The sequence below is a fragment of the Pinus tabuliformis genome, chromosome 8, assembly GCF_031772625.1.
Source record: "Pinus tabuliformis cultivar Carrire ecotype Pingquan chromosome 8, CPIR1, whole genome shotgun sequence".
Classification (NCBI taxonomy): Eukaryota; Viridiplantae; Streptophyta; class Pinopsida; order Pinales; family Pinaceae; genus Pinus; species Pinus tabuliformis.
In genome coordinates, this window is record NC_142294.1 from 1,665,571,471 (window position 1) to 1,665,595,470 (window position 24,000).

General features: G+C 39.7%; 1 protein-coding gene across 1 annotated transcript in view; it reads right to left on the reverse strand.

The window, feature by feature from the left end:
- The window catches only part of LOC149242577 (ureide permease 5-like), a 178,872-nt gene extending 156,403 nt beyond the window's left edge, over window positions 1–22,469 (reverse strand). The window contains exons 1-2 of the mRNA XM_089374288.1: window positions 22,449–22,469; window positions 21,313–21,451 (exon numbers count right to left, since the gene is read on the reverse strand). Of these exons, the coding sequence (XP_089230414.1) occupies window positions 21,313–21,424 (112 nt within the window). The 5' untranslated portion in view covers window positions 21,425–21,451; window positions 22,449–22,469. The remainder of the gene's footprint in view (window positions 1–21,312; window positions 21,452–22,448) is intronic.
- Between the last annotated feature and the right edge of the window lie 1,531 nt (window positions 22,470–24,000).

Below are 24,000 nucleotides of genomic sequence, written 5' to 3' on the forward strand. Positions count from 1 at the left end.
TCAGTATATCCAAGTAGTCTGACATCTCCGGCAGTGTATCTTAATCCATGAGAGATTGTGTCCTGAAGACATCTCAGAAGATTCCTGGCATCAATCCAGTGAGGCTCAACCAAATATGAGCTCACAATGCTAACTGCAAAAAATATGTTCGGACGGAGGTTCACCAAGAACATCAATGCGAATGAGTTTATGAAACTCAGAGGCATTTCCCAAATCTGGTCCGACATCACTACCATATAACTTCTAAAAGTTAAGATCCTCGAGGTAGTCACAGGCTTGCATTCCATCATACCAAATCTTTCCAATATATTTACCACATATTTCCCTTGAGATAGGAAAATTTCCCTTGGCTTCTGCCATACTTCAAGTCCTAGGAAGTAGTGCATCAGTCCTAGGTCTTTCATTTCAAATTCAGAGACCAGCTCCCTCTTACATTTGTGAATGAGAGGGTCTGCACCTGTTAGAAAGAGGTCATCCACATACAACACCAGTATGAGAGGCTTGTCATCTTCAACCTTAAAGTAAAGGTTAGAATCGGCTTCACTCCTAATGAATCCCAGCTTCATCAAGTAGCTATCGATCCTCTCATAGCATGCTCGGGGTGCTTGCTTCAGCCCATAGAGAGCTTTCTTCAACCTGCATACATGAGATTTTCGATCATAAATCTCAAATCTTTCGGGTTGCTCCACGTAGACCTCTTCTTTGATCGAGCCATGCAAGAACGCAGTCTTGAGTCTTGACATCCATCTGATGTAGGTTCCATCCTTGTGAAGCGGCAAGGGTTATGATCGAGCGGATGGTCGTATATCTGGCAATAGGTGCAAATATCTCATCATAGTCTATACCTTCCTTTTGGGAGAAACCTCGAGCAGCAAAACAAGCCTTATACTTTTCCGAGCTTCCATCTGCAGCATGCTTTATCTTGTAAAGCCATTTTGAAGTAACAATTGTCTTGTCCAGGGTCTGGGAACTACTTCCCAGACATCATTCTCCATAATAGACTCATATTCTACGGTCATAGCATCCTTCCATACTTGATGCTTGACGGCATCTGAGAATGATGAAGGCTCATTTTGTATGATTGTGCTCATGATGGTCGGGTATCCTTGATACCTATTAAGTTTCTTACTTTGACGGAAGGTTCCTCGGGGTGCAGCATGTCCTTTAGCATCATCAAGTATCCCCCTAAGCCATGAAGGCCTCTTCCTAGAAGAGGAAGGCTCATGTGGATGAGAATCTATCAGATCCATGGGTTTTCTACATCAAGCATTGATTCATCATCCTTTTCTTTCAATTCCCTGGTGTTGGCTTCTTGAGAGCTCCTCAAAGTCGGAAGATTGTTCACCTTGCGGTGAACTTTTCTTTAGGAGTCTTGGAACCCAATGCTTGATGAGGGCATCAATTTTGTACATATACGACGGTGATTGTAGTTTCAGCCCATAGAAACATCAGAAGTCTTTGATCATATAGCATGGCCCAGACAGCTTCCATCATCGTGCAGTTCTTCCTTCCCACCACACCATTCTGCTCAGGAGTATGTGGTGTAGTAGTCTCCCTCTTAATGCCAACCTCAGGTATGCCTGAGTGAACCAATTGTAATATATCGGAGGTCTTGCTTTGGCTTGAGGGGAATGGTCCCCTTTTGAGCTTTCCTTCGGCACATCCTGGACATACACCTTTCTCTACTCAGAATTCAGGCATCCCTGTCACCATTTGTCTTACACCGAGTATAGCTTTATAATGAAGGGGGGAAAACCTCTAATGCCAAAGTTCGGACTGAAGAGATGTGTCATAAGACATGACACCTAGCAGACTTCCATCGACCTGATATAATGAATCAACACTAAACCCAAGAGTAAAGGCATCTTTAACATTATTTTTCCATATACATACCTTGCCATCGCTGAAGGTTACCTTGTAGCCTTTGTCTTCCGTTCCCGAGATGGACACTAGGTTCTTTTTGAGGTCAGGTGCATTTAATACATCCTGGAATTTCTAGCCTTCTTGAATGGTTGTCCTCTTCCTTGATTCCCAGCTCTCCTCTTACCTTTGCTATTGAATTTTTCATTCCTTTGATTGCCATCAGAGGGATTTTGATCATCATCCCAGTGTGAGTACTTTCTATCAGGGCACTTCCTTGCATAGTGACTTGCTTAATCGCAGATGAAACATCGTCCTTTTCTTCCACCCTTAGATCCATCCTTTCCTTTTGATTTAGACCCAGAATTATTTCTTCTCTTAGCATGAGAAGAAAAAGCAGCAGGAGGACCTTTAGGCATGGGCATTTCTTGCTCTTCTTCCCTTGTTTCTTCTTGAATGCATCTAGCCATTAATTCCTTGAAACCAGGAATTACATTATAGTTCAGAAGAGTAGTCCTGAACACATACCATTCAAATGGTAATCCTTCAAGAGTTGTGAGTGCCATTTCTCTGTCAGTAATAGTTTCCCCAATAGATAGGAGATCGTTCTTGATCTCAGTGATTCTTAAGAAGTATGCTTGCATACTTTCATCTTTACCCTTCTTGATTTCCCTCAGCTTATTTCTAAGAAACAAAACTTGATTTGCATCATTAACTTTAAATAAACTCACCAGTCTGTCGTAGATTTCCTTGGAGGTGTCTAGATCAGAGATGTAGGCCACCAAGCGCTTGTCAATAGAGTCCCGGATGATCTTCTTTGTTTTGACTTCTCCATTTTTCCATTTGTTCCAGGCAGCAGCAGATGCATTTGATGAAGCCTCAACAATATTGCCTCTTACATGGTCTAGCACTCCTTGATCTTCAAAGGTTAGATCGATAGACATCTTTCATCCGTGATAGTCAGTTTTCTCACGGAGCTTGTCTTTGGCTGGAAAGAGTGTTGAGGACCCCATAGTTCTTTTAGGATAGCCTTGCCAATCTTCTCTTCAATCATTGCTCTAGCTCTTGCTCGGGCTTTGTCTTCACCTCACCTCTGATACCATGTTAAGTTATGGTATGTTCTATGCTTATAACAGTTTACTTCTTTTTCTTATTATATTCCACCGATTAGCAATCACATGTACATAAAGTAAAGTGCAGATAGAACATTAAACGATCGACAGAAAACAAGCCAAGACAAAAGACACAAGATGTGGCGGCTAGCCAGGGACAAACCCCACAATGTGTGGGGAAACCCTTTGATCAAATCTTCTTTTATCTTCAATAATTCAGCAGAGAGAAATAGTACAATAAATCTGATTCATATCAGCAGTAGCAAACCCTAGATCAGCAGCATCAGCATTAGCGGCTTCATTATCAAACTAGGCAGACCATATCTCACAAACCGACCTTTGGATTGACTTCATTCCACCACCAAAAGTTTCGGCTTCCAGAGGAGGGTTCAGATGAACCTACAGCGCAGTTCAGATGAGGAGATCTTCTAGGCCACGCAAGTCAATCTTTCCTTCTGCAGTTGCAGCTTCAGTGTCAGCAGTTTCCGGCTTCAAACTAGGGTAGTCGATATCTTGCAAACCGTTCGTCGGATTGACTTCATTCCACCACCAAAAGTTGCGGCTTCCAGAGGAGGTTCAGATGAACCTACAGCGCAGTTCCAAAGAGGAGATCTTCTAGGCCACGCAAGTCAATCTTTACTTCTGCAGTTGCAGCTTCAAATTCAACAGCTTCCGGCTTCACATGTGTGACAGAGAAAGACCCATTTCAGCGCAGTAGAGAAGAGACTCATATCTGCGTAGTAGAGAGAGAGAGATGTGATGAGATGAGTGAGTCTAAATGAAGAAAAGTCCTCTTATATTTATACACAACGTTGGTGGATGAATAGATGCAACTGTTGGGCTTCTGAGCCTACATGAGTTGTAGGTCGGCTAGATAATAATTCCATAATCAAAATAAATTCATATCTCCATGAATACTTATCGGAATTGGATGATATTTATATCAATCCTACACCTCTCGACGAGAGGAATCTAATAAAAATATTATTAGCCATGAATAAGATGACCTACATGAAGTTTTGCCCTAGTTGCCAATTTTAACAGTTAGAATGGTCCAAAAAACATGGATCAAGCCAAATCTAATCTTAACCGTTGATTAGGGGCTTAATCTCGGCAATTGAGATGTCAACAAAAAAAATATAAGAGGAGGCTTGAGGGGCACTTGGAGAACATACTGAGGTAGACCAGTCAGTTCAATTTCTGGAGCGGGGTTAGCTGAGAAATTGAACCAGTGGTCTGGAGAGCAGCAAGGAGGCAGCAAGTACAGAACAGAGAGAGGGAAGATCAACGCAAAAGAGGTAGACGCAGAGCCAGAGGAAGCTGAGACTGCGCAGAGCCAGAAGGGCCTGCATCATCCACGCAGAGGCTGCAGGAGTGACGCAGAAGCCTAGAGAGGTTGCGCAGAGCCTCAATATGCTGACGCAGAGGGTTTTACGCTGACGCAAAGGTCAGTAGGGCCTATGCTAGGTTTAGAAAAGTGCCGAAAGGCTGTCTATCTGTGGGTAAGCCAGTTTGGAACCCTGTTGTACAAGAATATTGTTGAATAATAAAATCCTCCCTTGCTGCACCGGTTTTCCCAGATTGGGTTTTTTTCAGGGACATTATTCCAAAATAATTGTGTCAATGTGTACATATGTTTGTTTCTGTATTACGGTGTGATATCTGCAACAGTATTTATTTTAATGTTTGTTGAAGTAATTTCATGAATAACTTATGATGAAATAAGTAGGAAAAGTAAATCAGTTGCTGCAATGATAGAATTTTCACATGGTATTAGAGCGAGTAATCAGAGACAGAAAGGGAAAATCAGTTATGGGTCGAGACCACGATGCAGAGGCATCCACCTCAGGAGACTCACGCAGATTTTCAGAAGATTGCACGAGAGAAAGAGAGATTTCGAGTTCTCTATGTTGGCTTCTAGGTTTGAAGAAGAAGTGGCATGCATGACTAGTGTTGCATCGTCAGAAGTATGGTATATAGACAGTGGAGCCTCGTGGCATATGACGGGAATCAGGGAGTGTTTCTCAAAATATCGAGAAAAGAAGATGAACTTTCAGATCACCATGGGGAACAAGGCAAAGTGTACTCCAGTTCCGGATCTAAGTATGGAACGAGATGATGTATGTAGGGGATGCGCTCTAGGAAAGTATGCCAAGGCGGCATTTCCTAGGAGCAACCACAGGGCCAAGAGTGTACTAGGATTGATACACTCAGATATCTGCGAAACTATGTCAGTCAAAGCTCTCAGCGGTGCCAAGTATTTCCTTATCTTCATTGATGACCACTCGAGGAAAACTTGGATCTATTTTTTGAAAACCAAGGATGAGGTTTTCTGTCGATTCAAGGAGTTTAAGGCTCTAGTGGAGAATCTGACAGGTAAGAAAATAAAAGTCTTGCACTCAGGAAATGGTGGAGAATATGTCAATAAGGACTTTACTGATTATTGCACTAAGGAGGGCATCAGAAGAGAGTGGACAACTCCCTACAATCTGGAGCACAATGGGGTGGCAGAAAGGAAAAGCAGGACTATTGTAGAAGCAGCTAGGGCCATGTTGTATGATTAGGATATGCCAAAATTCCTGTGGGCAGAAGCATGCAACACAGTTGTCTACATTCAGAACAGGACTCCTCATTGGCCATTAGGTAAGATTACTCCAGAAAAAGTCTTCACTGGGAAGACACCTGAAGTCAGTCATTTCAAGATATTTGGGATTTTGGCATATTGTTGCATACCCGAAGAAGAGAGGAAGAAGCTGGATCAGACTGCAAAAAAGGGGTATCTGGCAGGATATAGCGAGAACGCTAAGGCATACAGGATCTATCTTCTAGGGAGCAGGAAGGTAGTAATATGATGAGATGTAAAGTTCATGGAGGATAGAGCTTTCAGAAGATCTCGCGAAATGCCTTCCAAGGAGCAATCGAAAGAGGATCTGTTGGTCATGCCTCTTCAACCAACAGAAGTAAAGAATCCTTCCTCAGATTAGGAAGATTCTCAGGATGAGGAAGAGGAGCGAACAGAAGCACCTATTGGCAGAGGAAGAACCAGTAGGGAACTTCGTCAAATTCTGCGTGATGCAGAGAACTTCATCGGAGAGCCAAGGAACAATAAAAGGGAGCGAAAACAGCGAGACAGGTATCAGGTGTTAGTAGCTCAGGATGGAGAGCCTGCCATCTTCAAAGAGGCAGCTCAACATCAGGTCTGGCTAGATGTGATGGAGGAGTATAACTCCATAATGGTAAACGATGTCTGGGAGGTGGTGTCAAGGCCTCAAGACAGATCTGTGGTAGGTTCAAGATGGATCTACAAGATCAAATATGCTGCGGACGACAGTATTGAAAAATACAAGGCCAGGTTTGTGGCTAAGGGGTATGCTCAAAGGAATGGATTGACTATGAGGAAACCTTCGCCCCGGTAGCCAGGTATACATCAATTAGGATCGTGATATCTCTTGCAGCCCAGATGGGATGGGAGATCCATCAGATGGATGTCAAGACGACATTTCTGAACGGGGTAATAGAAGGAGTGTACATTGAACAACTAGAGGACTTTGGAACTCATGAGAAGAAGTCTCATGTATCCAGACTGAAGAAAGCCTTGTATGGGCTGAAGCAGGCACCAAGAGCGTGGTATGGTCGAATAGATAGCTACTTGAAGAAGATGGCGTTTGTCAAGAGTGACGTAGATCCAAATCTCTACTGTCTGGTTGTAGAGAGCGAGCCACTTATCCTAGCATTATGTGGATGATCTCTTCCTGACAAGATCATCCAAACTCATTGAAGACTGCAAGAAGAATCTAGCCACAAAGTTTCATATGAAGGATCTAGGATGAATGCATTATTTCCTAGGGTTGGAAGTTTGGCAGCAGAAAGGAGAAATCTTCCTTGGGCAAGGAAGGTATGCTACAGAAATCCTGAAAAGGTTCGGGATGGGAGATTGTAGACCTATGGCTACGCCAATGATCACCAACTGGAAGAAGATTGATGCATCAGAAGACAAGGATGTCGATCCCACCCTATACCGACAGCTCATAGGGTCCCTGATGTATTTAGTCAATACCAAGCTAGATATTTGCTACGTTGTCAACACCCTTAATCAATTCATGGTGGAACCAAAGAGGGCTCACTAGGTAGCAGCCAAGCACGTTCTAAGGTATTTACAGGGAATAGTTGATTATGGGCTCCTGTACAACAAGGGGAAGGATATCAGATTTAGTGGATTTACTGATGCAGATTGGGCAGGAAGTTCAATGGATCGGAAAAGTACCTCTGGGTATTGTTTCAACATTGGGTCAGGAATGACCTCCTGGTGTAGTAGGAAGCAGAAGTCCGTGGCTCTGAGTTCGTCGAAGGAAGAATATATGGCAACAAGGACAGCTTCGTGTGAGGCCATATGTCTTAGAAAACTACTGGTAAACCTATTCAGAAGAAATATGGAAGCGACCAAGATCATGTGTGATAATCAGAGTTGCATCAATTTCTCTGAGAATCCAGTATTTCATGATAGGTCAAAGCATATTGATATCCGGTGTCACTTTGTCCGAGATTGTGTCCAACGAGGAGCTGTACAGTTGAGCTACACTCCTACAGGGTAACAAGTGGCAGATATCCTCACCAAGGCCCTTGGAAAGTCAAAATTTGACTAGTTCAGGGAAAAGATGGGGATGGTAAATAACCCCTTTCAGAAGTAGTGTGTTAGCAGCACGAATGAAGAGGGAGTTGCAGTGCAGATGCAGTGTTGGGAGAAAGGACCAACAGCAACACAGATGCAGAGGGAGTTGCAGTGCAGATGCAGTGTTGGGAGAAAGGACCAACAGCAGCACAGATGCAGAGGAAGTTGCAGTGCGGATGCAGTGTTGGGAGAAAGGACCAACAGCAGCATGGATGCAGAGGGAGTTGTCGTACAGATGCAACAGTGGCAGTAGCAGAGTCATGGGCAGCAGTACAGGAGGCAGCAGTGCAGAGGATGTTGGGCAGGAAGGCCTAGCATCAACACAGGTACCGATGCCGAATGATCAGAGTAATACTCAATGAGGAGTATTGCTAGAGCACAGTCCTCGCTAAGAGGGAGTGTTGATATGGGGTAGCATCGAATGTGCTCTAGCCATGAAATTTGGTGGAGAGGTTGGCACACATAAGATCTCCAATACCCAGAAAGGGTTTGCGCAGATTCTAAAAAAATTCGGAGATATTAAAATATTTAATATTTTTAATGGAGTCCTTAAGTCTAAACTTAGGGAAAATAAAATACTAATGTGTATTAATATGAATCTGTGTTAGAATGTTCCAAAAGACATGGATCAAACCAGATCTAATCTTAGTCGTTGATTAGGGACTTAATCTCGGCCGTTGAGATGTCAACAAAAAAAGTATAAGAGGAGGCTTGAAGGGCATTTGGAGAACATACAAAGGGAGACCAGTCAGTTCAATTTCTAGAGAGGGGTTTGCTGAGAAATTGAACCAGTGGTCCGGAGAGCAGTCAAGAGGCAACAAGTACGGAACAGAGAGACGGGAGATCAGCACAGAAGAGGCAGACGCAGAGCCAGAGGAAGCCACGCAGAGGCAGCCGAGACTGCGCAGAGCCAGAAGGGCCTGCGTCATCCACGCAGAGGTTGCAGGAGTGACGCAAAAGCCTAGAGACGTTGCAAAGAGCCTCAGTAGGCTGACGCAAAGGGTTTCAAGCTATAGCAGAGGTCAATAGGGCCTACGTTGGGTTTAGAAAAGTGTTGGAAGTTTGTCTATCTGTGGTTAACCCAGTTTGGAACCCTGTTGTACAAGAAAATTGCTAAATAATAAAATCCTCCCTTGCTGCACCGGTTTTCCCACATTGGGTTTTTCCGGGGACATTAGTCCAAAATAACTGTGTCAATGTGTGCGTATGTTTTTTATGTATTACGGTGTGCAATCTACAATAGTATTTATTTTAATGTTTGTTGAAGTAATTTCATGAATAAATTATGATGAAATAAGTAGAAAAAGTAAATCAGATGCTGCAGTGATAGAATTTTCACATGGCCTATCTCTCTCAAGTTTCAAATTTCCAATGGTCCGAAAAATAAGCCTTTTAAATTCGAGGCCTTTTGGTTGGATCACCGGGATTTCATGGCAAAAATGAAATAGTGATGAACTTACTCTCCTATCAAAACTGGAAACAAAATGTTTACTTTCCAACAAAAGGTAGAACACATCAAAGAGAAAATCAAAAAATGGAACAGAGATACATTTGGCAACATCACGGATAAAAAAAAAACTTGGAACACAAACAGAAATTTCTCCAACAAAATGTAATTAAAGCAGGGCTAACGGAGAATAGTAAGCAAGAAGAACAACAACTACAACAAAGTTGGGACAAAAGAGCCATTTAGGAAGAAAAGTTGTGGCAACAAAAATCTAGAATAAATTGGTTGAAATGTGGGGAAAGAAACGCGACCTTTTTCCAAAAAACAATTATACAACACAGGAGAAACAATAGAATTTTGGCTCTGAAGAATCAAGAGGGTCATCTCATTCACTCTCATGAGGAGTTGGAAACAGAGCTCAATCACTATTTCAACTCTCTTCTCAAAGCGCCAAGGAATGATCAGGAGCAGGACATCAAAAAGATCACCAAGAATATCCCCAAAACACTCACGGAGGACCATAACAAAATGCTCCTAAGGAAAGTCTTCCTCCAGGAAGTGGAAGATGTGGTCATGGGAATGCCCAATGGCAAAGCTCCAGGTCCGGATGGATTCACCATTGATTTCTACAAAGCTTGTTGGCCTATCATAAAATTGGAAGTTCATTACTTGGTTGAGGAATCTCGTATTCAGAAGTTTGTCCTTAAAGCCCTCAACGCTACTTTTCTGACTCTGATACCCAAGGGAATCTTTGCAGATTCCCTGGACAAATTTAGGCCCATAGCCCTCTGCAATGTCATATACAAAATAATCTCCAAAGTTCTGGCCAATCGAATCAAAGTTATCCTCCCTCTCCTCATCTCCCACCAACAGTCTAGCTATGTGGAAGGAAGACAAATCATGGATAGTATCATCCTCTCTCATGAGCTTATTCATTCTCTCAAATCACAAAAAAAAAGTATGATGATTTAGCTAGACATGTCCAAAGCCTTTGACAAAATTAGCTAGAACTATATGAGACAGGTCCTGGATGCGTTTGGGTTCCATAAAGAAAGCATCAAGTGGATCATGGCTATGGTGTCGGGAGCTTTCTTCTCCATCCTCGTGAATGGATCACCTTCGCAACCCTTCAATCCTTCAAGGGGTATCAGGCAAGGGGGTCCAATCTCTCCCTTCCTCTTTGTTATAATGGCGGAAGGGCTAGGTCACTTTATCTCTGCTACCCTACATGAAAATAAGCTCTCTAGTCTCTGGCCCCATGCCTCAACCCCCCGCCCCACAACTCACCGGCAATTTGTGGATGATACCTTTCTCATGGGCCTTCCAACTATTAAAGAGGTTGCCTCTTTCACGTCCACCCTGACAGACTTCTCAGCTGCTTCTGGTACCTCCATCAATCCCCTGAAATCCAAGTTGTTCTTCTTTAACACTCTGCTCCCCATTTGTAGGTACATCGCTAGACACCTAACTATTCCCATTAGTACACAACCCTCCACTTACCTTGGGGTTCCCTTAACAGATAGTCCTCTCTCTTGAGCCACTTGGGAGAACCTGATTAACAAAATAGAGAAAAAGAATTGCCAACTGGACCTTCAGATCTCTCAATTTGGTTGGTTGTCTTAACATGGTTAAATTTGTCCTTCAGGCCATCTCACTTTACTTGTACTCGGCTTTGGCAACCCCAAAAGTGATTTCAAACAAAATCAGAAACCTTCAAAGGAACTTCTTATGGAGAGGTGCAGAGGTCAAACAGAAATGGGCTCTGGTTGCATGGGAAAAAATCTGCAAGCCCAAAAAAGATAGTCGCCTTGGTCTTAGAGACATAGACCTCTTGGGAAAGACCTTGGGAGCCAAAAACTTATGGAGATGGTTTTCAAAGCCCAAATCCCCTTGGGGAATCCTTTGGAAAGAAAAGTACAGCAACTCCTTAATGCAAAAGAAAATCATTAGGCTCAATGGAAACATCAAAGGTTCAGTCATCTGGAATCAAGCTTGGGAGAATAGGGACATCATTCAAAGACATAGCTTCTGGGAAATAGGCAGTGGGAACAAGGCTCTTTTCTAGGAGGATGCCTGGCAGCAAAGGCCTGAACTTGATCAATATCACTATCACCAAATCAAGGCTGAAATGCAAAACAGAGGGAAGATCAAAGTCAACCAGTACTGGGGAAAAAGTGAAGAAAATGATAGATGGAGAAATTGGATGAAACAAGAGGAATGGACTCCCCATATGAACCCCCAAACCTGGTCAGACCTTTCTTCAGAATTACAAAAAAGACAAATCCTCCTTGACTTTGTTGAGGATAAACTCAGATGGGGAAAAAATCAACAGGACACTTCATATTAAGAGAAGCCTACAGATACATTGCAAAGCATGATCAACTCCAACCAGATCCGAAGTGGAATGCAATCTGGGACAGGAAGCACTGGCCGAAAATTTCTATCTTTCTTTGGTTAGTCATGCACAGAAAAGTTTTAACGTGGGACAATCTAAGAAGGAAAGGCTTTATTGGCCCTTCGAGATGCCCCCTCTGCCAACAAGAAGAAGAAACCCCCAATCATCTATTAAATGTCTGCCCTTTCGCTTCCAATTTATGGAATTGGATTTCTTTGGTCTTCAAAGGCTTTGATCAGGACCCCTCTTCTATTCAAAGCACCATCGCGAACTGGAGAACGGGCTTTCCCCACATCCTCTAGTTAACCGTGCATTGAATCTAATTCCTGGTTTGATCTGCTAGGCTCTGTGGAAAGAATCTTTTGTGGCTTCTCCACCCAGGAGGAATTCATTATCTCGAAGATCAAAAGCGTGCTCCGGGAAACTATGATCTCTCTACCCACTCAGAATGTCAAAACCCCTCCACCTTCCTCGAAGTGAGCATTCTCTCAATGCTAGATCTCCTTCAACTCAAGGTCCACGATGTCACTCCCCTCCCCAAGCATGAAAATAAAAATAACACTTGGCAGCCGCCAGCAGGGGACCTTCAAGCTCAACTACGATGGCGTAGCCAAAGGGAATCTGGGCTTGACCGGTTTTTGTGGAGTCTTCAGAAACTCTAAAGGAGAGATAATCTAGATATATGAGGGCAATATAGGTTCAGCCACAAACAATGTCGCAGAACTTCATGCCCTGGAACATGGCATCACCACAGCGCGTGACCTAAACCTCAATCCTTTGATAGTTGAAGGAGACTCCACGCTAGCCACCCAAATCGGCAGAAAACTTCAACAGGGAATTGACATGGATAAAATCTCGGAAAACTGGTGCCTAAACAAAATAATACATCGGATCAAGCAGGGAATTGACAGCATGGCAGGCCTCCACTTTCAAGTAATCAGAAGGAAGGGAAATAAACTCTCGGACAGACTGGCGAATGAGGGTACGGCTAGTACCCTACGCATGAAGTCCCGAGCGTGGAAGAATTTGGAGGAAGGGGAACTCTATTAGCAATGCACAACAATCAATTACAAAGACAACTACTCTATCGAACAATAACTATTTGTGTACCTTTCATCATTTCAAGGACGATTCTCTGCTCAGTTGGAAGGATAGGTGGACGGCACTTGAGTACAGACTCATCCTTGGCTCACCTGATTCTAGAGCCCGCAATGCCACCTCTTCTATCCCTTGTGTGACCGCTGCCTCAGTCACATCCTCTCTGCTTTGTCATTCCTCCACCGCCCCTCATCAGATCTTCGCATGCTTCCCCTTCCCACCCCCTCTCCCCCATTCAAGCCTCCCTCCTTCTCCTGGCTTCTATAAATTCACCCCTACCCCTTCTCCCCCTCATTCATCTCTATGCCTTTTCCCCTCTCAGTTGGTCCCTTGCTCTCTGGTTCCCCTACTCCTTGTCCTTCTTCTTCTATTGTGGCCCCGAGGAATCGCTCCACCCCTGGTCCAAGTTAGGGAGGTGCGTGCAGTCGCGCAACCTCCCGCTCACATTCCCTGGGCCCGATCCCTACCACTCGTGTGGAGACATCTGCTAGGCGCGCAGCTCTATGCTACGCGGTGGTTGTTAATCCAGAAACTCAGCAACAAATTTCAGATTTAGAAGCCCAAGCAAATGTTCTCCGTAGAGAGGTCACCACTGAGGAGGTCGACGCAGAATTTTCCTGGATTCCGGACCCTGCTTTCAGCCAAGCGCATGAAAACCTCTACGCACGTCCTATTAAAACATGGTGGCTAATGAAGACCATAATGGGGCTTGCTATGCAGGAACAAGAGGAGCGCACCAAGGTTCTGGAAACAAAGATTGACCAACTCACTGAGAAGTTTGTAATGTATGTAGAAGCCATCCACCACTGCAGATTCATCAAGCTACGAATTATACTGTCATCAAGAAAAAGTTGACAGCAAAGGTCCATTCAACTGCTGAAGGATCCCCGAGCATCAAGAAAGAGGACGTTGGGGCCTCCACGAGTCGTCAGATCACCAGAGCGCAGCAAGAGGGAAGCTCTTAGGAGACTCCCATTCAACTGGATGAGGAGCGTGTCACCACCAACCAGGAGTGATGTCGTCAGGTTCCTTCCCTGTTCTTCTTCCTTTGTGTATGTTTTTCCTCCTCCGCAAAAGGCTTTCTGTTGCAAAGGAAATCAAAATCTATGTGGTCGGCCACGATAATGCTTCCTTCTCCTTTCTCGGCTTATATACTCTCAATTTTGAAACTGTTGTAAAGCGGGCTCCGCAATTCCCACTTTTGTATTTAGACCCGCTTTTCCTATGATTAGCACTAGTATTTCGGTTGGGTCTTATGTTGGGTTCTCTTTCCCACACAACCCAAATTTTGTAATTTGTCAGTTTACCAAGTAATATATTTTATCTTATTTATAAAATAAAACAAACAAACAAACAAACAAAAATCTTTTAATCTCATCCGTCGAAATTTTTAATTATTTGGGGAAATTCGAATTTTTCAATTAAATGCATTTTAATTAATTCAAAAATAAAATTTTTGAATTAATTTCCCCAAAATTTTGACTTCGACTTAACCCCAAGGATCAAAGGCTTAAAATTTATCAAAATAATTAATTTACCTTAGTCCCTAGACCTCTTAAAATTTAATTTTTAAGGACCGACGAATTTTGCCTTTAGAGAATTTAAAATTACCTAGGACATAGAATTAATTAAATTTCTGGCTTAGGATTTTAATTAATTTTTGGCCAAAAAATCTAATTAATTAACCTATGAGGGGATAAATTATTTTTTCAACTCTCAAGACACTTTACATCATGATTTTCATATTTTTTACATCTAAAGGAGGAAATCCCATTTGTAAAAGACCCTCACAGACTACCCATTTTTGCAACACAAATATAATCCAACAGACCAAACAATTTGTAATAAATAACCTAACCAAATAGTTAGGATTATTCCCAAATCACTTTTACATAGACTGGATCTAGAACACTAGAACTCGCCTAAGATCCCAATGACGAAACTCATTTCAGCTTTGGGGTAAGACTGAAGGAAAACTCTGTCAATCATTCGAGAACGGATCGGTATGGATTGGTGAGACAAAAAACCTCCCGAAATGTAAATCATCACCAGAAAAGTAGGTTTACCTAGACAATTACATACACGACACCTATCTGCTGAGATTATTTACATTATACACATGCAAAATGGGTTTACATTATAACATGATGATCAGGATGATGATGATAGCTGGACAGCACGGACACATCAATCAGGCGCTATCCCTTTTGTGAAAAAAAGGGGTGTACTGCTATGGGATGTTGACACATACTGGTCAACATCTGGCTCTACATGGGGACATATTGTTGCATCGGAGGAATGTGAGAATCCAGAATCTGCATCCACACAACACACAATATAACATAAGTAGCGTCCATCCCCATGGAATCAAATGTGTTCAATGTAGTGCCTACTGAGCATTTTCCTGCTTTCAAGGAAATTTGTTGGCTGTTTCTTAGATGTGCCATGTCCAATCTTGCACACGGTAGGATTTTTCCCTATTCGAAAATCAATCTGCTCGGGGCCATCAGATGCATCAAACTGCTTTCTCATTATCTTTCTCTTGCGCTTTTTCTTTATGGCAGGTTGTATCACGGATGATGTGGAACATTCTACATTAAAACTCTCAAATGAAGTATGTAAGATATGCATGACATGTCTTTCCTCATTCTACATCTGCTCTGTCAAGAATGGTGGATCAGTCTCACAGGTGTCATGAGTGATAACTTGATCTTTTATGACTGGTGGATTTACCATGTGAGCATCAACTTGATTCTTATTAATTTCCATTTTATTTGGGTCTCATAATAAGATGGAGCTTGCTGCAGCAAATATGGAGGCTTATGATCTGTTGACGTTTCCTTGTTTCTTTCATCCTCTGACCGATGCTAAAATTTTTGTATCTGTAATGTTATGGCATCCATCTGGTTAGAGTGTTCAACCTTCATAGCACTGACTCCCTTCGCATGGTTTTCCTCCATGGTCAATAACTTATTCTGAAGACATATCTGATCATCTTCCATATCTTTTATTACTTTGTCATTATATGCTTTTATGGTCATCAAGCAATTTTGCATAGAGCTCATTTCTCTGTCATGATTAGATTTCATGGCTTCCATTTCCTTAGGATGTTTATCTCTAATGACAAGTAAATAATTTTGCATGGTAGTCCTTTCTTTGTCATGACCTGCTTCCATGGCCTCCATCATTGTTATGATTTACTTGAATAGTACTCATTTCTTTCTCATGATAACTCTGCATGTCGGTCCTCATAGCCTTCATATTTTGAGCACACTTTTCTACTACGATAGCTACGTATTCAAGTGTTTAATTTTCACGATTTCCATCTTCTCATCACATTTTTCCGGTTGAGTGTACAAAGTTCTCATATCCTTGGCGTAATCAACTATAATTTTTTCTTGATTAAGCTCCATATTTTTTACCAGTTGCGTTTGACTAAACTGCATGTTTTTAACCAACTGCTTTAGTTCATCTATAAGATGCTTATCATTTTCCTTTCATTGTCAACATTGATTTGACAACTTGTTCTTGTTTTTCCACTATCATGGATTCGTCTTGCAACGGTACAAGTGGATGGCACATTTTGATATGGAGAATTGTCTTGAAATATTTCATTGACAGTTGGATCCTTTACAAGATTATTTTCATCCTGTTGCATAGTACTAGGGGCACAAGGTGAGCCACCTTGATCTCCATATCTATCTTTAAAAGCATTGATGATGTCTTGTAAAGAAGCGAAAGAATCTTCAAGACAATTATGAAACCAATTCAAAGCATCACCCTCTAAAGAAAAGGCAAATAGACACATCTTGACATCTTCATGTTTATATTGGGAAGAACGACAATATTTGATTATTATATGAGTAACCCTGGATAGATGCTTTCTAGCAGTGGCTGAATCACCACCCGAGAACAAAGGTAATTTATGAATGGCCTCTTCCAGCATATCATGGAGAAAGTTAGTAAAATGACACGGGGCAAACAAGTCATCCATGATGACTTGCTTAAAGGGATAAGGAGGGACCAAATGGATGCTAGACAAAGACCCTTGTTCAAGAAAATCAAGAGATCCACAAGAAGCTTCTAGTAGAAATTCTTGTAAGAAATGAAAGAAGTGGAGTCGCAAATGACCATGAATCTAGCTCTAAGATCCAAAAGGAAAAAATAGTTGGATATAAGGGAAGGCTTCTTGTCTGAGAAATAATGGATGAATAAGTGGAGTCACCAACCAAACAAGAAACGAACCGAAATGTCCAGGTGCTAAAAGTGCAAATGAAACGATTAATGAGATGACGGAAGATAAGGTGATGAAAAGATCAAATGACAACAAGAAGTGTTGTGTTGATGGAATAAGAAATGATGAAAGATTAGATGATTAGAAAAATGTCGTGAGGACCAAGGACAAAAAAACTCTAACCTCGACAACGGCACCAAAAAATGTTGTCGATGTCGGCTAAAATGAATGATAGAAAGATGAAAGATGAATGTCATAGAGCCAAGGCCCAATAAATTGGTCCCCAGCAACGAGGCCAAAAAATGTCGTCGCACAAAGTGTCTAGGCACCACGACAACGCTCAGAGTAAGGGATGTCACTCTAATCCTTACTCACTCCGTTTAGACTCTCTACTAGACAAGTCAAAGGGGGTAGTCCCTAAGGTGAATCAATGAGAAAACCTTGTGGAACACAGGCTCTAGGAGACCTGAAGATGGAAAACCTGATGAATTTAAGACAAATCATGGTTAACTGAGATTACTAGATTAAACACAAGACACATCCACATGATAGAAATGATTATAGACCAATGCCTTAGTATTCGATTAACGATAGATTAAGTAAAAACAAGTTAACCAAAGAAATCTACAAATGCGACGAATAGTGACAATCATGAACGATTAAATATGAATGCCTAAGATTCTATCATGTAATACATTCTAGATTTAAAATGATTTTCATTAATGACACAAATCTAGAATTAATTAACTTCCTCCTATCGCCAATATAATTTTTTGAAACATAAATCGCACTTGACAATAGAGAAATATTACCACAAAATGACACCAAGGAAATTTATGTAATCAATTCAATTGTTCCTTAGGAGATTAATTAAATATGGTAAATGAAGAAATCAAAATCTTTTAATATGACAAAGTAAATCAAAAGAGTTAATAAATTGAAATTTTAATTTACCATAGGCCACATTAAAAAATTTAATGTGAAAGCGCAAATCCTTTTTTAATTTAATTCCTTAGTCACCAGAATTTGAAAAATTTTAGATTTTTAAATGTTTTATAAATGTTTTAGATTTTTTTAAAATTTTTAGAATTTTTTAGCTTTTTAAATGTTTTAAAAAAATTTAAATGTTTTAGATTTTTAATTTTTAGGATTTTTTAGAGTTTTTAAATGTTTTATAAATAAAATCAAAATAAAAAATCGAAAGTAAAAAAAAAAGAACAAAATCAAATCATTAATAAATCAAAAAACAAAAGCCCAAACCAACAAACAAAAATCGTGAATGAAATTAACCAAACCAAAAAAATCAAACCTAAGTCGAAATTCAAATGAAACTAAAAAAAATGTATATACGCTAACCCTAACCATGTACCATGCAACCGAAATAAAAAAATAAAACAGAAAGTCGAATGAGAGTGTTTGTTGTGTGCATATGTAGGTCCAACAGCAGATTTTTTTAAAATTTTTAGAATTTTTTAGCTTTTTAAATGTTTTAAAAAAATTTAAATGTTTTAGATTTTTAATTTTTAGGATTTTTTAGAGTTTTTAAATGTTTTATAAATAAAATCAAAATCAAAAATCGAAAGTAAAAAAAAAAGAACAAAATCAAATCATTAATAAATCAAAAAACAAAAGCCCAAACCAACAAACAAAAATCGTGAATGAAATTAACCAAACCAAAAAAATCAAACCTAAGTCGAAATTCAAATGAAACTAAAAAAAATGTATATACGCTAACCCTAACCATGTACCATGCAACCGAAATAAAAAAATAAAACAGAAAGTCGAATGAGAGTGTTTGTTGTGTGCATATGTAGGTCCAACAGCGGAAAGGAGAGAATGGTAGTGAGGAAGGAGAGTCGCAGAGGGTGAGGAGGTGCAGTGATTATTCGCAGGTTGATTGAGCGATGGCAACACACAGGTATGGCGATGAGGAGGGTGAGGTGCTGCAAGTTGGAGCTACGGACAGAACAAGATGGGGATGAAGGACCCAGGGAATAGGAGAAATAAGGGGGGCCGCAGGGTATGGAGGGTTGCAGACAGAGGGGGAGAACTGCAAAACACGTGAGGGATAGACGCTGATAGATGGAGAGGAGGGTTTCGATTTTGAAGAGGCAGTGAAAGTTTGCAAGCATGCAAAGGAGGATGCAAACTCGGGCAGCAGAGAGGAGGGTTGCAGCGTTGGATGGCAGCAAATGGATGGAGAAGAGAGCTGCCGATTAATGAGATGAGGGACCCTTGCAGGTTTAAGAGAGATGGCAGCGAAGTTTTTTTTTTAATTCGAAATTGCACAGTGGACCAAAAAACCGAGCAAACCAATCAGCAGCCCAGAAAACCTTTGAAAATTTTCTGGAAATCTTAATTAAAATGTTGAATCCACTTGCTTCAGATCTAACCCTGAAACCCTTACTAAATTTCCAGATCTAAAAATAAAATAAAAAAATTTAAATCCTTGGACTGCAAAATGTCTGAATAATATCCCTGGAAAATTATGTTGATGAACCCCAGAGAACCAAATCTTAACCTCGAGGGCCTAGATCTTGACTCTACACAGATTTCTTCCTCAGATCTATAGCTGCAAGACAACAAGAAACACCTAAACGATATATTTAATAATAAAACTAAAACCCAGAAAAACCCAAGTCAGAAAACCAAAAATAATTTACAGAACTATGTATAAGAATAGTATATCTATCAAATCTTAGGAGTATGAGTCCAACTCTGCACCCAAATCTGATGATCTAAGGCTCTCAAAAGAAATATCTATTAATTTCCCACATAAGAAAATTTTAATTTTTAAATTTTAAAGAAGGTGCTTAACTCAAAACCCTTCATGCATCACCAATAAAAATCTTATGATAAGCCCGGGATCAAATTACGCTAGGCTCCTCAGAAAACACAGATCGGGAGTTGGCTGGTCCAACTGAAAACTTCTCCTAATGCCCGAGGATCTAAAGAATCAAGACTTTCCTGCAAAACTAAATTCAGCCATCAAAATAGAGAGAAGAAACAATAATAAAACTCAGACAAATAGAAATACCTGTTATCACGTACAGAATTTAGATTATTATTCAAGCCCCAGCGACTGAGCAAGATACCTGTACTCAAATCACTCTTCAGAAGCTATCATCAATGGCTAAAAAAAAATTACGCATGAAAACGACACATCTTACAATATTTCCATGAAGAGTAACAACGGCAAAATTAACCCCAAAGTCTTTCTTTATTATCCGAAAAGATTACACAAGAGCTTCTTGTTAAGCACACGACTCAAAGGTCGGATGAATTGACTGACGAATGACTTCCTATTTAAAGATAAATCCTCCAAAGAATAATTTGAGTGATCTTCGTCAAAGCAATCTCGACTGTTGATGAGGATTAAAATTTCTTTTAATCTCGTCCGTCGAAATTTTTAATTATTTGGGGAAATTCGAATTTTTCAATTAAATGCATTTTAATTAATTCAAAAATTAAATTTTTGAATTAATTTCCCTAAAATTTTGACTTTGACTTAACCCTGGGGATCAAAGGCTTAAAATTTATTAAAATAATAATCTTACAATGGTTGCATCATGAGGAATTCAATATGAAAGGAAAAGTGCACACAAGTGCACTCAAAAGTATTCATATTTACTACATATGAAGTGGTAGGATGTTCACATGTCCACCAACAATGGCGGTGATTATATCCATGTTGGAGGTCAAGATATTTAGACCAACAAGCCAAAGTTAAATGCTTAAAGCATCCTAAACTTTCTAAAAATCATGATCACTCATCATATCCTGGCATTAAAACACTTTCGTGTTGCTTTCGCTTGACAAAAGAGACAACGCAAAAGATAATGTTGTCTGAAAGTCAGAATTGCATATTATATTATTGCTTGCTTAATTTCTTCTTTGCAATCATCTAACTAAGAATTATCTCACCTTTTCACAGTTCTTTAAAAGGTAATATCTTTTGATTTTCAACATGACATGATTTGGGATCCAAGATGTATATCAAATTTACCAATTGTAGAAAGCTTGTAGGCACATAAATCAAAGGTAGGTAGAATAGATCAATACAAACATATATGGGTAAATATTGCAACCAAAGAAAAGCTCCAGATCTTACAACAATAAACATGGTAAAATATAATCAAATGTGCTACTAAGTTTTGCATCCATATGTCAAACATATTTCTATAAGAATATTTTGAAGGATAGATATAAACAAAACTCAAGTACATTGTTGACGGGAACAATTCACCCTATTGTGAAGTAAGCATTGTCTTCAAACAAAAATCAAATAATGAAAAACAAATGTAAGAATTTCACATCAGTTTAAAACACACACAATATATGAATTGCAAAATGTATAGAAATAAAATATTCGTTGTTATAGCTTGCTGGCTGAGGTTAATATAAGGGCATGCATTTTCATGTACCCATAAAAAATAGAGGGTGGGGGAAGGTGGAATACAAAAAGAAAATATGTAAAAGAGGAAATGTATTACTCACCACCAACCACCGCCAAACTTGCAGATACCACCTCTGTTAATGAAATACCACAGAAGGCAAGAGAGTATTGCATCAAAATGTTTCCCAAGCATAGAGAAAATCCGCCAACCATGGCCAAGACGACAGCAGGCCAATTCTCCTACATAAGAAAAGATTTCAAACAAGATACCAAACAAAAGGAGGAAGTCAATCTCCTTTAAAAACCTTATCACATGGTATTCTTAAACATTTTACATTCCTTGAAATGCATATTGCAATGTTTAAATCTAGGAGATAAAAAATACTTCTAAAAAAAATAATAACCTGAATGATACCTTCACAATGTTTAAAACGAAATGTCAATTAACAAGAAGCATTAAAAAATTGAGAAATCTTTGACTGAGGCTAATTAGATAAAGTTATCTTGAATTAGTATAATTACAAATAAACAAACTTAAGAAACTTCTAAAATGATCAAAGCCAACAGATGCTCATCACGGATGATATTTATGGCTATTAATGAACATTGCAACGCAATTTATCTTAAGCTATATTAACATGTTGATCCAATGCTTGAGAAGAGGACTAAACAATCAATAAATTACTTGCAAAATGCAAACTCTAACATGGAAAATACATAACTCTGATGATGATATGTCAATGGACACAATAGGCTCTAGAGCATGATTAGAGAAAACCCAAGGAAGCAAAGGGTTTCAACTTTTTCCTAGTTTTTGTGAGAGATGTTCAGATCTATCCAAAGCAACTTTTGAGATGCCTGCAGTTGAATAGCTTTGAGTTAATTCCATTTAGAGAAGCAGGAAAAATAACGCCAAGCTGGCTGCTGAAATTGAAGGCTCAAATTAACCGCAAAGTATGTCATACAGCCCTTTTAGTTATTATACATTTGCAGCCGCAAAGAGATCGCATCAACGCTGAAATATCCCTTTTAATTTAATTTATAATTTTTTTATCAAACTTCTTCAGAAAATTTCCAGAAATAACTTTGCCGAAAAATTTAATAAACTAACAAATTTGGACAACCAGTAATTACAACAAAAAATTATGAAAAATGCCACAACAAAACCCAGCCAATTTTATTAAATACTGAGGAAGATTTACGTCAATTTATTTTTGGAAAAACCTGGCAAACTGACCACTGGAGACAATTTGGCCTCTGTCTCGGAATTCTTTGGCTCAATCCCTAGCTACAAATCCTCTGAAAAATTTGGCTGGCTCCAATTTGACTTCTTCAAAAATTAAGATATGGCTGGAACAACTTGGCCTTCTTCGGAAATGACCCTTTGTGCCTGATTCTCACTCTCCCTGAATGCATGTCAACCTCTGGCAAATCATTCTCCTTTCCCCCACTATAAATCGACCCAGTGCAAGGCATCTCAGTCTCACTCCTCCAAATTTATGTCTTTGTGAGTGACTGCACCCTTGGAGAAGAAACTCAGCCCTCTAAACTTATATTCCACAGCTCTAGGATAATTCAGCCTTCACAATTCAGCCTTTCTAGGCATCCACAATTCAGCCCTATTCTTGGCCAAGTAATTCGTCCCTCCTTCAATTGGTGCAATTTGCTGCTAATTCGACCTCCTTTGAGAAATGCGCACTACTGCAACTGGACTAATCTTCCAGACTTCAATCTTCAAGCATTCTTTTCTAATGAATGTTGTAATGACCCCCCTATAAATAAAATACAAGTATTAGCATACATACGAGACCTCCATACGATAGCTACGTATGCATGGACCCGCATGTATCGCACTATATGTAAACTAGTTACTACATGAGGAGATATAAATTAAGGTAATAAATTAATACCTTACCAGAGTATCATATATATGATAAGTCCTTAAAAACAACAGAAAATATTAATTTTAAAAGTACAGATTAAAATTTACAATTTAAAATTAATAAAATAATAATATAAATTAATTAAAATTATAAATTTAATTAATTCATTAAAAAAAAACTTATTAAATCAAACTACGTATTCAAATAAAAATCAACGAAATCAAATGAGATTCGATTTCATAAAAGTTACACGTAACCAAAATATTGACACGAAGAAGAAAAGAAGGCGGTGGATGAGGAAATAAAAGGAGAAGGGAAAAACCATTTTGAGGGGAGCAGCAGAGTTGAGAACAATTTTGGATACTGTAGTACAGCTATGAAGGAAACTTGAGTCTTGATTATACTGATGTTTTTGGGCACGAGGGAATCAAATTGCTTCAATTGAAAGCTTTCTGAGACTGAGTACCTAGGTTGTACTCAGTTCGGCAGGGAGGTTTTGGTCGTTTTAGTAACGCAGCCAGACAAGAATTGCAGCAGAGTAGACAGATTGTCAGCAAAGCAGACAGGTTGGTATTCATTAGATTAATTATTTAAATTATGTATGTAAAATTTCATGTTCTACTATTTTAAAATTAGCTTGAGATTGGGTTCTTACAAATGCCAATGAAGAAGCTAAAGTGGTTCTTCCTCTTGACTAGCTATGATGGATGTTTCACCACCAATATTAATCACCACCAGCTAGGGTGGATAGTTTCACCATCAAAACTGGGATCTCCACAAGGGTTTCCCCTCACACAATAAGCTATTAGAGCTCCAAATTCAATTCTCAAATTATCCACACATATCTCCCATCTCTTTTTACAATTATTTTTTCCTCTCAAAATACCATGGGTGGCTGGAAATACC